This window comes from Talaromyces stipitatus, genomic scaffold, assembly GCF_000003125.1.
Source record: "Talaromyces stipitatus ATCC 10500 scf_1105507295555 genomic scaffold, whole genome shotgun sequence".
In the NCBI taxonomy this organism is placed as follows: Eukaryota; Fungi; Ascomycota; class Eurotiomycetes; order Eurotiales; family Trichocomaceae; genus Talaromyces; species Talaromyces stipitatus.
The window spans coordinates 760,969-774,574 of NW_002990116.1; the positions used below are offsets into that span (position 1 = coordinate 760,969).

At 47.3% G+C, this 13,606-nt stretch overlaps 4 protein-coding genes across 4 annotated transcripts, besides 2 other annotated features; 2 read left to right on the forward strand and 2 right to left on the reverse strand.

Annotated features, from left to right (window-relative positions):
- The first annotated feature begins 55 nt into the window (after positions 1-55).
- TSTA_113870 (phosphatidylinositol transporter, putative) lies at positions 56-2,626 on the forward strand. The gene is made up of 4 exons (XM_002481518.1): positions 56-435; positions 487-628; positions 679-1,056; positions 1,115-2,626. Exons 1-4 carry the CDS (start codon positions 137-139, stop codon positions 1,610-1,612), a joined length of 1,317 nt encoding a protein of 438 aa, XP_002481563.1. The 5' UTR covers positions 56-136; the 3' UTR covers positions 1,613-2,626.
- TSTA_113880 (ubiquitin conjugating enzyme (UbcC), putative) lies at positions 1,128-3,081 on the reverse strand. The gene is made up of 3 exons (XM_002481519.1): positions 2,868-3,081; positions 2,681-2,807; positions 1,128-2,620 (listed from the first exon to the last, which is right to left on the reverse strand). Exons 1-3 carry the CDS (start codon positions 3,042-3,044, stop codon positions 2,097-2,099), a joined length of 828 nt encoding a protein of 275 aa, XP_002481564.1. The 5' UTR covers positions 3,045-3,081; the 3' UTR covers positions 1,128-2,096.
- Positions 2,107-2,192: a microsatellite.
- Positions 3,082-4,570: 1,489 nt separating the features above from the next.
- TSTA_113890 (ABC bile acid transporter, putative) lies at positions 4,571-9,795 on the forward strand (the record flags this gene model as incomplete). Its single annotated transcript, XM_002481520.1, has 2 exons — positions 4,571-4,635; positions 4,815-9,795. The coding sequence occupies 2 exons, from the start codon at positions 4,571-4,573 to the stop codon at positions 9,535-9,537; spliced, it is 4,788 nt and encodes a 1,595-aa protein (XP_002481565.1). The 3' UTR covers positions 9,538-9,795.
- A 142-nt stretch (positions 9,796-9,937) lies between these two features.
- On the reverse strand, positions 9,938-13,495 carry TSTA_113900 (DEAD box helicase involved in nonsense mediated decay, putative; the record flags this gene model as incomplete). Its single annotated transcript, XM_002481521.1, has 4 exons — positions 9,938-12,105; positions 12,190-12,614; positions 12,665-13,023; positions 13,082-13,495. 4 exons carry the CDS (start codon positions 13,493-13,495, stop codon positions 9,938-9,940), a joined length of 3,366 nt encoding a protein of 1,121 aa, XP_002481566.1.
- Positions 10,042-10,075: a microsatellite.
- Positions 13,496-13,606: the final 111 nt, after the last annotated feature.

Below are 13,606 nucleotides of genomic sequence, written 5' to 3' on the forward strand. Positions count from 1 at the left end.
ATAGCTCTTGTTTTTTTTTTTTGATTATTGATCTATATATTCTACAGAGTATAAATAAGGGATTGTCACCGACAAAGTCATTCATCCGTACAACGTCAGAGCGGACCGGACCAAGTGTTGGTGAAGAATAAAGAAGATGCGTTTCTTCTCCCGCAAACAGCAACAACCAGAACCCGACAACAACAATGACGAACAACCCCCCACAGAAGGATCTGAGACCAAGGGTGATCTGAGCAAGATCGCCGCCGAGAATGATCTTGTTGCATCCGCAAATCAAGCCTCCGGCACGGCCTGGTTAGCGGGACATTTGAATCATTTGACGCCAGAGCAGGAAGAGAAGTTGGTTGAATTCAAGGCGCTGGTGGAAGAGAAGGGTTATTATAAGCCTCGGAAGGATGAGACGGGTGTTCCTAGCCATAGTGATGCTACTTTGCTGTTTGTCTCCGTCTCTTAATTTCTTGCTGCATATGTGCTGACTTTCGCCAGGCGCTTTTTGCGCGCGCGCAAGTTTGATGTTCAAGGCGCTTATAAGCAGTTTTCGGAGACGGAAGATTGGCGCAAGGAGAATAAGATTGATGATTTGTATGAGAATATACGACTGGAATCGTATGAGCGGACGCGACAAATGGTACGTTTTTCGTCTCGTCTGTGGGATATATTGATTAATAATGTATAAAGTACCCCCAATGGACCGGTCGCCGAGACCGTCGCGGTATCCCCGTCTATCTCTTCGAAGTCAAACACCTCACCAACAAGAACGTATCCCAATTCTCGCAAGAAGTGAGCGAACAAGGCGCTTCCGAAACACACAAGGACTCCACCATCCCCGCACGTCTTCTCTGTCTCTTCTCGCTATATGAGAATTTACTCCAATTCGTACATCCACTATGCTCTGCTCTTGCGCGACCAAACCCGGAGACCCCGATTGTCTCTTCCAATAATATCGTGGATATCAGTGGAGTGAGCTTGATGCAGTTTTGGAATTTGAGAAGTCATATGCAAGATGCTAGTGTGCTGTCTACAGCTCACTATCCCGAGACTTTGGATCGTATTTTCGTACGTCCCTCTTTCGCCTTTTTTTTCCCATCCGTCTGCATGCTAATGAAGGGTATAGATTATTGGAGCCCCGTCTTTCTTCCCCACAGTCTGGAACTGGATAAAACGCTGGTTTGACCCCGTCACCGTATCCAAAATCTTCATCCTATCCTCTTCCGAAGTCAAATCCACCCTTGAAACATTCATGGAACCATCATCCATCCCCTCACAGTACGGCGGAACTCTAGATTTCAAATGGGGCGATTTGCCAAATATGGACGATGCTGCGCGTGCGCTAGCAGGGGGATTGGAGTCTCCGCCTACGACTCCCGGTGGGAAGCCGGCTTTCCTGAAGGGGCCAGTCAGATTCTTTGATGATCATATTCAGGTTTTGGGTACGGATCAGGGTAAGCCTAGACGAGCGATTATTCCTGTTCCGCCTGTGAAGACGACAGAAGAACCAGTAGCAGCGAGGACCGAAGCGCCAACAACCGCAGAAGCACAAATCCAGGATGAGAAAGTGGACCAGTTAGAATCTACTCCTGCCCCTGTTGAGACTGCATCGCCTGCTGCTTAGTGCCTTCACACCGATTTGGTCAATCTTTTGGATATTGGTTGATATTTCTCGGATTGGTTCTTCGATATGCGTATATTTGGCCAATGGGTGGTACATACCATGCAATGCATGCCCATGGGATTTACCTCTTATTAATTATTATAGAGGCATTTTACTTATTACTTATTTAGGGCGTGTGACTTGAAAGCTACTGGTGCTAATCTGCAAATTCTGTGAATGAAACAAAGCCGTCTATTGATCTAGGAAGATTGAGAAAGATGCGTATCGATACATTGCATAACGCGAATCCCATCCAAACCAAACCATTCGAAACTAGAGTAACCGTCGCGCCTGAAAGGGGGTATTGTGGAGGTGAAATTGAGGGAGAAAAAAAGAAATAGATAAAACACCATGCTATGCAGACTTGTTAATGCCGAGTGATGGAATAAATATGTGCGGAGGTAGACGCCTGCGCTGTGCTCGCTGAAAATGCACTAATGGAGAGTCATGAAGTATCGCCGTCCGTCTCGTTATCCTCCTCGTCGTCGTCCTCGTCGAGGGACCCCATTTCGTCGTCGTCGTCTTCATCCATGTCGACATCAGATGAGTCGCTACCGCCAAACGGGTCATCGTCCACATCACTATCGGCCCAGAAATCAAGATCTTCTTTATCCGCATCATCCTTTTCAGTCGGCTTGGAAAGGGTGGATTCAAAGGTAGGCATGACAAAGCCGTCGGGTATATCTTGCTTTGAGCTTTCGACGTCCTGACGAACATGTTCCCGATATCCCTTTGGATCCTTGCGAAGTTGTACACCCGCATCGACGTTGGCGGGGGAGGAGCACTCGGCGTCGTCGAGAAGGGAGAGGATGGATATGAGAACGGATTCGACACGCTGGGCGGGAGACCACCGCTCTGCCGCGAGTTCGCCAGACTGTTCGTCTTCACCGGGTGTATGGAGGATGGAGATGCATAGTTTGCCGTCGGTGTAAATGTTTGGATGCCATATGGGGCGATGAAACCGAAACTCTAGAGCGAACTAGTCAGTTTCCCTGTTGTTTCACAATTGATCCTTGAGATTTGACTCACTTGGAGGCGAATATGGATAGTTCTTGGGGAATTCCATAACGGCCTTAAAGTAGCCGCCGTAGTACAAAGAATCAGGGTTCAGCACGATCAGGGCGACTTTCCAGCAAAAGATGTCTTCGCTTTTTAACTGATTTCACGAAGAATTAGTAAGTCTCAGCGACGTAGCCATGTAAATGGCATGACATACCTCGATGTTGACCCATTTCTCTTTTGAAAGAGCCTTGAACTCGTTCATCAAGATGCGCTCCGCCATGATGTCGCTTGCAACACAAAAATGCAAAGGGGTGTGATGTTGAAGATGGCAACAGGCAAGATGACGAGTGATGGCTGAGTGGCGGAACTGGAGGTTTAGGGGTCTAGACATAAAAGTGGACCCTAGTTCAGATCACCTGATGCCTGATAGAAAGCAACACATGGGGAATAGTGAAGGCAAGAATTGAAGGGACTGCGGGAAGAAGGCGTGGTCTGTTTGGGTTTAGTGTGACAGTCTCTAGTCACACGACTTGTTCTGCAGATTCTCATAAACTTCATATAAGAGCTTCTTCGTCTGATGACTTTCTGCATCTTGACTCTTGCTTGTTGATTGTATCAGAGTCATACGCTATACAATAGTACACCATCTCAAACAGCAATGGATTGTCCTATTTGCTTTCTGTAAAAACCGTAAGAATAGGATAGTGAATAAAGAGCAGTCTATTAGTAATTCTCGCCGGACTATTGCTTCACCGCATCTCCTCTATTTGTGTGGGGGGTAAATACGGAGTACAGGCATCTAACTAGATAATCACCCTGCATGAGATAAGCAAACATAGCTTGTTGTTGAGGGTACTCGCATGTTATGCAATTGCATATGTTGCAGACTGTTTGCCTATGTACTGCTCTGTTGGGCATTATGCAATCTCTATCAACTTGCAAGTAGATGATCCCATTCTTGTTTGGCTTTGATATGTGGAGTACAACACAGAGAGAGATATGTAGAACCATAACCCTAACCCTTCTTATCTCAAGCCCCGCAGCCCCGCCATAATATACTGCATACGAATAGTATGTAAAGATTTGCTTAAGAGTCGGTGATGTTCTTCGTAATTGGCAAATTCTTCTAATTCTTTTGTCTCTTTGTGACTCATTCGCGATACGACTTCAAATTTCTGAAAGTGGCAAGGTGCTGTAACTGTTCGCTGCACCAGACCGCTGATAGCCGGCTTGATCAAGCCCTGTGCTCTCCGTCCCGCGATTCTAAGATTCTTTTTCCTTTTCTCATAGCAACCGGACTGACGATCGCGACAACTTCTTTATCTCAGACCAGGCGGAGACCAAGTACAGTATAGTAGTAATTCCCGTTCGTGAGCTGCAGCTCTAACTAGCTGGATGTTTAATAGACTAGACCTGCAGGCTGACTCCGCTTTTGCCATTAGCTTAACCTCTTGGGCTTAGTCTTGGCCCACGTTCTTTCCTGCTCTGTGATGTTACATCTTTTCTCTTGTTGCTTTTCTTCCTGCTTCTTCCTCTAGATATCTCTTCAAATCGCTGCAACACCCGGATATCCCTATCACTTATTCTATCTTCCGTTGGGCTATCCCTCGAATACGTTCCTGGCGATCCCTTGCTCTGGCCCGAGCGTCCCAAGTTTTCTGCGCATTACGTCGTTGGCGTCGGAATGCTGCTTCGCGACCAGCTTTATTCGTAGTAACTGGACAATTTCACTCCTACACACACACACACACACTCTCTCTCTCTCTCTCCAACCCTTCAGACAGAGTTGCAAAAGTACATACGACAGATGAGGAATTGAAGAACATCTCGTTCGCACCACCGCCGAGATTTCATCATCTCCATACTTCTACCTTGTCGCCTTCCTGTCCTCCTCTTAACACCCTCTTCCGTTCAGACATGGGCTTAGAATGCCATGGTCCCATTTGGGTCATCGATGATCTTACTCATTGCTTTCAACGCAAGTACGTGATACAATCTCCGGGCTTGTTCAATTTTTGCGGCTGCTGACAGATTTCTTTCTTTCATGTTCTAGCTATCTCCAAACCCTGCTACCCCTCGTTTTCTGTGGTATCTCCCTCCTATTAATCATCTTTCCTAATACCTACCCCCGACTAGTACAATGGTCACGATCCTGCTACAGGTCATTGGCAAATAGCAATGCAAACCCCGATAGCGCCGACGAAGACTACCATGAGGATGTCGACGATCTCATTCTACACAAGTCCGCCAGTCGTATATCCCATGGCGACTTTGAGCTCAGCCGCCCTCGAGGACAGCTTCTTCTGGTGGCATTGGAGCTTGTCGCGTTGTTGGCGGAAATAGCTGTCTGCATTACAGTTCTGGTAACGCACTCCTGGGGTCACAAGGGCACAATTGCCGCCATCGCTAAACTCGCATCCTGGTCGTACATCTTCGTCCTTGCCGCCGTGCGATTCATTCTCTCCACGCTGGACAAGCAGATAAACCCCAGGCTTTGGAATCACACGGCTTCTCTATACGGCATCCAATGGCTGTTGATCGTTTTCGTCTTCCGCTCCGAGATCATTCATCCCCATTCGCGGCGTGCTCTCATCCTGTCGTCCATCGAATTTGCCGTCTGTACGCTCTTAGTAATCCTTGCGACTACCACGCGAAGAGGAAATAAAAGCGTTTTGCTTCAGCGGGAAGATGGTCTGGAGCCTCCTCATCAACCCTACGCTAGTCTCTTGTCTCTTGTCTCCTTCGCATGGGTTGATCCTCTCATTTGGAAGGGTTACCGCCAAACATTAGAGCTGGATGATGTGTGGAACTTGACTGTATCGCGACATGCTGGTACGATTTTGAATGATTTCCGTCATCAATATAGAAGCTACAAGTTGATCTGGCGGCTGCTACGATACTTTAAACGGGATCTTATTATTCAGGCCGCCTGGACTGTATTCTCAAATCTATTCACTTTCATCCCGACTTTGCTACTCAAAGCTATTCTTGAACATGTTGAGGATCCGCGGTCGAGCCCGCCAAACGCCGCGTGGCTCTTTGCCATCTTACTGTTTGTTTCCGGTGCTATTCAAGGTTCCGCTGATGGCCAGGCTCTCTGGATCGGCCGGAACAATGTTGGCCTCAAGTTGCGTGCAATCATTATTGGTGAAATCTATTCCAAGGCGTTGAGACGTAAAGCCGGTGCTTCTACTGAGACCGATAAGGAGAAGGATGATTCTAAGCACAAGAAGAAATCCGATGACAAAAAGGAAGATGGTTCTGCGCCTATGACTAGGATTGGAACTATTATCAATCTGATGGCTATCGACTCTTTCAAAGTTAGTGAAGTGTGCGCTTATCTCCACTTTCTCTGGGCAAGTGTACCTGTACAGGTGATCATTGCCGTCGTTCTGCTATACCGCGTACTTGGTTTCAGCTCCTTCGCTGGCATTGTCCTTATGGTTCTCATCCTGCCTGTCAACGTCTATATCGCCCGCAGCTTCCGTCGTATTCAGAACGAGATCCTCGCCAAGACAGATGCTCGCATCCACACTACCAATGAAGTGTTGCAGAACATTCGCATCATCAAGTACTTTGCTTGGGAACGTCGATTCAACGATATCGTGAATGAGAAGAGAAGCGCAGAGCTCCGGTCTTTGCGCTACCGATATATCATATGGTCTTGTGCCGCCACCGTCTGGTACGGCACTCCGATTTTGATCACCCTCACCTCTTTTCTCTTGTATACCGTCATTGAAAAAAAGCAGCTCACACCGTCCATTGCTTTCCCCGCTTTGTCAATGTTCTCACTCCTTCGAGTCCCGTTAGATCAATTAGCGGATATGATTGCCCATGTTCAAGAAGCCAAGGTATCCATCGACCGTGTGGAGTCGTTTTTGAACGAAGAGGAAACCGACAAATACAATCAAGTTCTCAGAGATACAGACGAATCTGGAGAATCGAAGATTGCGCTCGAAAAAGCCACTTTGACTTGGGGCGGCAATTCCGGAACGCAAGATCTCACAGATGCCTTCCGGTTGATTGATGTTGATGTATCATTTAAACTTGGTCGGTTGAATGTTATAGCTGGTCCTACCGGTTCAGGAAAAACGTCACTTCTCATGGCTTTACTGGGTGAAATGAAATTGTTGGAGGGCCGAGTATATCTTCCTGGAGTAACAGCCAATCGTGCCGAACTGCCAGTTGACCCGGAAACTCTGCTCACTGACAGTGTCGCATATTGTGCTCAAGAAGCTTGGCTGGTAAACGCTACAATCAAAGAAAACATCTTATTTGCGTCGCCTTTTGACAAACAACGCTATGATGCTGTTATCAAAGCTTGCGCTCTTGAGCGTGATTTGCAGATTCTAGAGGCAGGTGATCAGACGTTGGTGGGTGAGAAAGGTATCAGTCTTTCAGGTGGCCAGAAGCAACGCATCTCGCTTGCACGTGCGGTTTACAGTCGAGCTCGGCATCTGTTACTTGATGACTGCCTTAGTGCAGTTGACTCACATACCGCAAAACATATCTTTCGGGAGGCCTTTACAGGTCTTCTCATGGCACACCGTACCTGTATCCTTGTCACACATAATGTGGCGCTTGTCGCTCCGGAAGCACACTACATTGTCGTTATGGACAATGGCAAGATCTCCAGTCAAGGATCCCCCGATGAGGTTGCAGCCTCTGGTGCTTTGGGAGAAGATCTGATGAAGTCCAGGCCAGCATCGAGGCCGGGCTCCAAGGGACCATCTCGTACGGCATCCGATTTGGAAGAACAGATCGAGTTAGCTAACGGGGAAAGTAACGGCAACGCAAATGGGACAAACGGGGTGTCCAAACCCGTTCCAGATGGCAAAATCCCTCAAGGGGAAAGCTCTGCTTCCAAGCTCACTGAGTCAAAAGCTACCGGTAGCGTCAAATGGTCGACGATACAAATGTATTTGGCTTCGATGGGTCCGTGGTACTTTTGGATTGCCGGTGGTGGTGTTTTCGTAGCACAACAAATCGGCAACGTCGCAACAAACGTATGGATCCGACAGTGGGCGAACGCCTATAATGCGAAGCAAGTTGGGGCAACGGATATGAGTGGTTATGCGATGATGTCGAATCTCAAACTCCCATCTTTTGTGACAGGAAGTGTTTCGCATTCAAATACCTGGAATGGGGTCCTGGCGAGTAGTGTACGAGGTGATACTGCTGACAATGAAGTCAACGTCGCGTACTACCTGGGTGTATACTCATTGCTTGGTCTTGTCTACGTGTTGATTTCGATGTTTAGAGAATTGGTTCTTTTCTGGGGTTCGCTGCATGCCTCTTGGCAGCTTCACGAGAAACTGTTGAAAGCCGTGCTCCATGCCAAGTTCAAGTTCTTCGACTCGACACCTCTAGGTCAATTGATGAATCGATTTTCCAAGGACGTCGAAGCTATCGACCAAGATGTGGCTCCTATTGCCATTGGCATGCTTCATAGTTTAGCATCAGTGGTCATGATTGTGATCCTCATTTCGGTCATTACACCTGGTTTCTTGTTTACCGCCATCATTATCACCATACTTTTCTCTGCAGTTGGTGCCATTTACTTGAACGCATCTCGTGACTTGAAACGTCTGGAGTCGGTGCAACGCAGTCCGCTATACCAGCAGTTTGGCGAGACTTTGACTGGAATCGTTAGTATTCGGGCATATGGTGATGCACAACGTTTCATGATTGACAATCATCGTCATATCGATTCATATAATCGGCCGCATATCTATTTGTGGGCTACCAACCGATGGCTGGCTTACCGCGTGGATATGATTGGTGCTCTTGTCTCATTCCTTTCTGCTGCATTTGTGTTGATGAACATTGGTCGTATCGACGCCGGAGCTGCCGGTCTATCCATGACTTACGCTGTCACTTTTACAGAGAATGTCCTCTGGTTGGTGCGTCTGTATGCGGAATCTCAACAGAGCATGAACTCTGTCGAACGTATCCGAGAATACCTGGAAGTCGAACAAGAGGCAGACCAAATCATAGAAGAACGTAGACCACCATCGGGCTGGCCCACCAAGGGAGCTGTCGACTTCATTGACTACTCCACTCGATACCGTCCTGACCTCGACTGTGTGCTCAAGGAGGTGTCTTTCTCTGTTAGTGCAGGTGAGAAGGTTGGTATTGTGGGACGTACAGGGGCTGGAAAGAGTTCGCTTGCACTTGCACTTTTCCGTGGTCTGGAAGCAGTAAACGGCAAAATTGTGATTGACGGAATCGATATTAGTACCATAGGCCTGCAAGATTTGCGCGAAAACATCACAATCGTGCCTCAAGATCCTACTCTTTTCACAGGCACGATACGTACCAATCTGGACCCATTCGGCTTGTTCAGTGACGAACAGATCTTTGTTGCGTTACGCCGTGTCCATCTCATTACAGACACAGTTTCAGGGACTGCGACACCAGGCAGTCCAGCCTCTGCCGATCAATCAGCGGACGACTCCGCAGCTCCGGAGAACAAGAATGTCTTCCGTAATCTCGAATCACCAGTGGCCGAATCCGGCTCGAACTTATCACAAGGTCAGCGCCAGCTCTTGTGTCTTGCGCGTGCACTCCTCAAGAGTCCTCGCGTTCTCATGATGGACGAAGCCACAGCATCAATCGACTACGCAACAGACGCCAAGATCCAAGAGACCCTCCGCGAGCTCAAGGAAAGCACAATCATTACTATCGCTCACCGTCTCCAAACAATCATCGACTACGATAAAGTGCTAGTCCTCGACCACGGCCGAGTCGTTGAATACGACCACCCCTGGACGTTAATCAATAAAGAAAATGGAAGTTTTAGAGGCATGTGCGAAAATAGCGGGAATATGGATGTATTACTGGAAGGAGCAAAAAGTGCTTGGGAGAGTAAAACACTTTGTTGATACGGAGTGATGGATTGATTGATTTAGGTTGCTACATTTTCAAAACTTTTTGCACATACATATCTGAAAACTGAAAGTATATATAATTTCTACACGGACAATGCACTTTTCATGATCCGCACATGAGACTGAGTTCTATACGTCACTCGTTACGGGTCGTCTACTAGGAAGGATTTACTCGGGTTTACTCTGAGACTAAGCTTTTATACTTATGATTTTGATGGTGTCGAAATAGGGAGATTTCAGTGTTTAAAGTCCATTTATTTGCTTGTTCATCCACTCTAGATTAATTAAGACCATGACTACCATGATGAACAGAGACCAGTTACATGTTCAGGTGTACGCTCTGTAGATCCTCTACTTGACAACAATCTCTGAATACTCGATAATTCTGGCGGGATCAGTCGCATAGGTCAATCAAAGTCATCTCATTAGAGCTGATGGTCAGCTCCTTCAGGCCTTTCGACGGATCAAATGTCTCTACGAAACGTCTTCGGGTAGGGGTGTCGCTGTTGTTGCTGTTGCTGGTGCTGCTGCTTTCTTTCTCTGCATCTGACAAAATTCCTCCAGCCGATTCTTCGGTAGAAACGGCGGCCTCAGATTCGTCCAACTCATCGTCCGCAAACAAGCTCGCTTCTGCTTCGGCATCAAGGCGAGCGAGTATTTCCTGTGCTCTTTGTGCTTGCATGGTCTCTGCAATTTGACGATCGTGTTCTTTGGCGCCGCCGTTTGCGAATTGTTGATATGCTGTGACATGTGCCTTTGCCTTCTCTGCGTAGGTAGTTGAGGGTGCAACTGAGGGCTGTGTGATGGGTTTTGCTTGTTGAGAAGCATTGGTTTGTGATAGCACGGTCTTCTGCCCAGGAAATTTTGGATTCATAGCCCAATGTCCGCAGACTGAACAAACGCAGGTCTCCGCCGAACACGTCATTCCACACGTATGACCACAGGAAAGAGTCCTTTCACATGTGGCTTGACACTCAATTTGAGAATGATCGAAATTGTGGCATCGTAGTGCACAAGTATGCCCGCAGTCGAGAGTCTGCGTACACGGAACACTACACCCTCCTGTAAGTTCTACCAAGTCTTGGGGCATCTCCACAAACTCTTTATTTCCATGCTTTTCACAAGTTAATTGGATGTAGCGCGCAATACAAGTAGTAGTCGCATTTCCACTGCCTATGACGCTGATCACTTTCATCCATAGAGGGCTTTCAGAAGCGAGATGCTCAGCGTTCCCGAACATGTAGAACCCACGTCGAGCTCGAGATAGTGCGACACAGACACGGTTCTCGATTTTGAGGAAACCAATCCCGTTCTGGTCGTTGCTTCTCACTAAAGACAACAACACAACTTCATTCTCTTCTCCTTGGTAAGAATCGACAGTGTAAACTTTGAGATGTCTGCCCTGAAGGTGTTTGTTACTTTTCAGAAGGCTAAGGATCTTCTTCCTCTGGCCGTTGTAAAAAGTGAGCACTGTTATATGCGCGGAATCCAGCCCTGCTAATACCAAATAGAGGAAGAAAGTTGCAACCATCAGCGCTTCATTGTGATTGTATTTGGAGAACAAGCTATCCGAATTTTCTCTCCAATGGTGAGAAAAGAAAAATGCCCGAACCTCTCCCATGGCTGGCACTTTGGCGAGTTTATTGACTGTCTCATGGTCTTCTATGTTATCATAGATGGGTGTGAGTAGACGTCGGATCTCCGGAACCATACGACGCTGTAGGGTCATAGTCCTGAAGTCGACACCATTCCTCACTAGTCGTTCGAACATTGACACATTCAGATTGTAAGGTGGGCTTTCCAATTCTCTGACAGAGCAGCTTCCTTGTAGCTGTTTATGGTCACCGACAAGAATCAAATGTTCAAGGGATTCAACACATGCTGCAGTTATGGGGGCTTCGATTGTCTCAGCTGCCTCCTCAATCATGATGATTTTTGGTTTCAGGGCCGACACTAAAGCACGGTATTTGCTTAGTCCTGTAGTGGTCATTCCTATGACCTTGGCATCCTTCAACACCACGTAATCATATTCCCACTTGCCAATCTGTCGCTCTGTAGCGACAGCATTGTGCTGCTGAACATTCACTCTGAACGATAAAAGCAGATTGTTCTTAGCACGTTGTCTGAGTTTATTGTAGATGTGACCTCTTCTGCTGGGAGGTATCTGCCACAGATCGCCCATGTCTGCTTCCGTTTCTTCAGGCTCGTTCGAATCTTCTAGTCCAATGAATGGCTCATGCAGAGGTAAGAAATATCCATTAAGAGCTTCAAGCTCATCATCCAGGTAGTCTCGCTCTTGTTCCAACTCTTTGAGCTGCTCATATTCCATATCCGCCTCATCGTCTTCCTGTTCGAAGCTCTCATCATTGTAAGTAACACGATGCTTTCCAAATGAGTCACCAAGCCAGATACTCATGGGCTCGGTACATGATCCTTCCCAGCCGCCGGCTCCCTCACAGAGAAGTCTATATTGGCCGTTTGTGATGGCACCATGCTTAAGAAAGAATGTACCTGGGAGTGGATCGCACAACTCCTCGGCAGAGAACGGAGATAGCAGTTCCTCTATCACTTTTTGAATTTTTTCAAACCTCTGCCGTATCTGTGGCATGCTGCTCCCTTGCAAACGCGGCACTGACGTGGACTTACTGACTTCAAACAACGTTCGCTTTTTCACATTTTCGTCGAGGCTTCTGCCGCCCAGGCGAATATAGTCTGGAACAAAAGCCGAAATATGATTAAGCAATTGATCAAGAGCGTGGTTAGTATGAGCAGCAATCACAATTGGAGGGTCGCCTTCCTTCCAATTTGATAGGTATAACCGTAACGCAGAAACAGATACATGAGTTTTTCCCGTTCCTGGAGGGCCTTGTATTATTGCCAACCTCTTCGTCAAGATCTGATGCAGCGCTTCCCATTGGGATGTATCGAGGTTGTTCTGCGGCTCTGAAGGCCAGTCAGACAGAATGTCGGCGTACTTGTTGTCAAACAGTTTCATTTGCGGGTTTTCCCCAATATAGGTCGGATGACCAATATCGGTCTTGAGGTCGCAAAGGTGTTCGGAGAAAGGGAAACTGTTTCCGTTAGTCACCATCATAATCCGCTTGCTCTCTCATAGACTTGCCTTTCTTTACTCATAACTTGCAATGTCTTCATTGTGTGGCGGCTCGACTCCAAATACCCAGACCTTGCCTGTACCATTATCCACTCTTGCTGAGGATCGAATGGGGCATTATTGCTTTCAGCAAAGAAAATGTCGATTTGACGAGGTCGGTTGTTTAGCTGTTCAAGAGGACGGGCTGCAACAACCGCAACGAGGCATTGAGTTTGGAAGCAATCATCTGCTGGAGACAGTGCCACCATGGAACCTGTAATCAACCGACTTGTGTACTCCCACACGATGTTTTTCCCTGCACGGGAAGTGGAGAAAGATATCTTTGTCGCGACGCCTTTTGTACTGAGAGTTATGCCAGTGATATAGACCTAAGAGTTTTTATTAGCCAACGAAATGGAGACATAGGTTAGGCTTGTCATTGCATACCTTTTCATAGATGCAGACCTCGTTAGTGTCGGTCATTTTAGGCTCATCTCGCACAAGAGCTACTGCGTCTCGAAGTGAAGCCACGGTATCCTCCCTAAGAAGCTCATAATGGGCGTTCAGGTACGCCTTTGGCGACTCCCATGGTCCGTCAATCTGGTTCGTGGGAAGATCAATAGTACCGTCGTCAAGATCTATTGCGCCTGTCTGGCCCATAATCTCTTGCGCAGTAGGAATCTCCGGGTGGGAGAGCCAACTTTCGCTGTTGTCAACCTTTAGCGTTTTTAGGACATACTTTCGAATGTCTGGATTTGCTTTGTTGGCAGCAACTCTAAGGAGATTGAGGGATGAACCTTCTTGTGGGTGACCCTTGGGCCCCTTCGATGTGTTTTTTAGGCCTTTTTGTTTGCTGGGCATACTGAAAATTTGAACTGACAGATAGACAGGAAACCGTCAAATCTACAGGTAAGTCATCTCACAGATTGCAGGACATCGAGAAATGCAATGTCATTTGAGTGAGAAACTAGA

What these genes read in the sequence shown, in the direction of transcription:
- TSTA_113870 (XM_002481518.1), top strand. Translation starts at nt 137, where the DNA reads ATGCGTTTCTTCTCCCGCAAACAGCAACAACCAGAACCCGACAACAAC. An exon ending in CATAGTGATGCTACTTTGCT is followed by an intron (nt 436 to 486) that starts GTTTGTCTCCGT and finishes GACTTTCGCCAG; the next exon opens with GCGCTTTTTGCGCGCGCGCA. An exon ending in ATGAGCGGACGCGACAAATG is followed by an intron (nt 629 to 678) that starts GTACGTTTTTCG and finishes TAATGTATAAAG; the next exon opens with TACCCCCAATGGACCGGTCG.
- TSTA_113880 (XM_002481519.1), bottom strand. Translation starts at nt 3,044, where the DNA reads ATGTCTAGACCCCTAAACCTCCAGTTCCGCCACTCAGCCATCACTCGT. An exon ending in AGAAATGGGTCAACATCGAG is followed by an intron (nt 2,808 to 2,867) that starts GTATGTCATGCC and finishes TCGTGAAATCAG; the next exon opens with TTAAAAAGCGAAGACATCTT. An exon ending in CTATCCATATTCGCCTCCAA is followed by an intron (nt 2,621 to 2,680) that starts GTGAGTCAAATC and finishes AGTTCGCTCTAG; the next exon opens with AGTTTCGGTTTCATCGCCCC.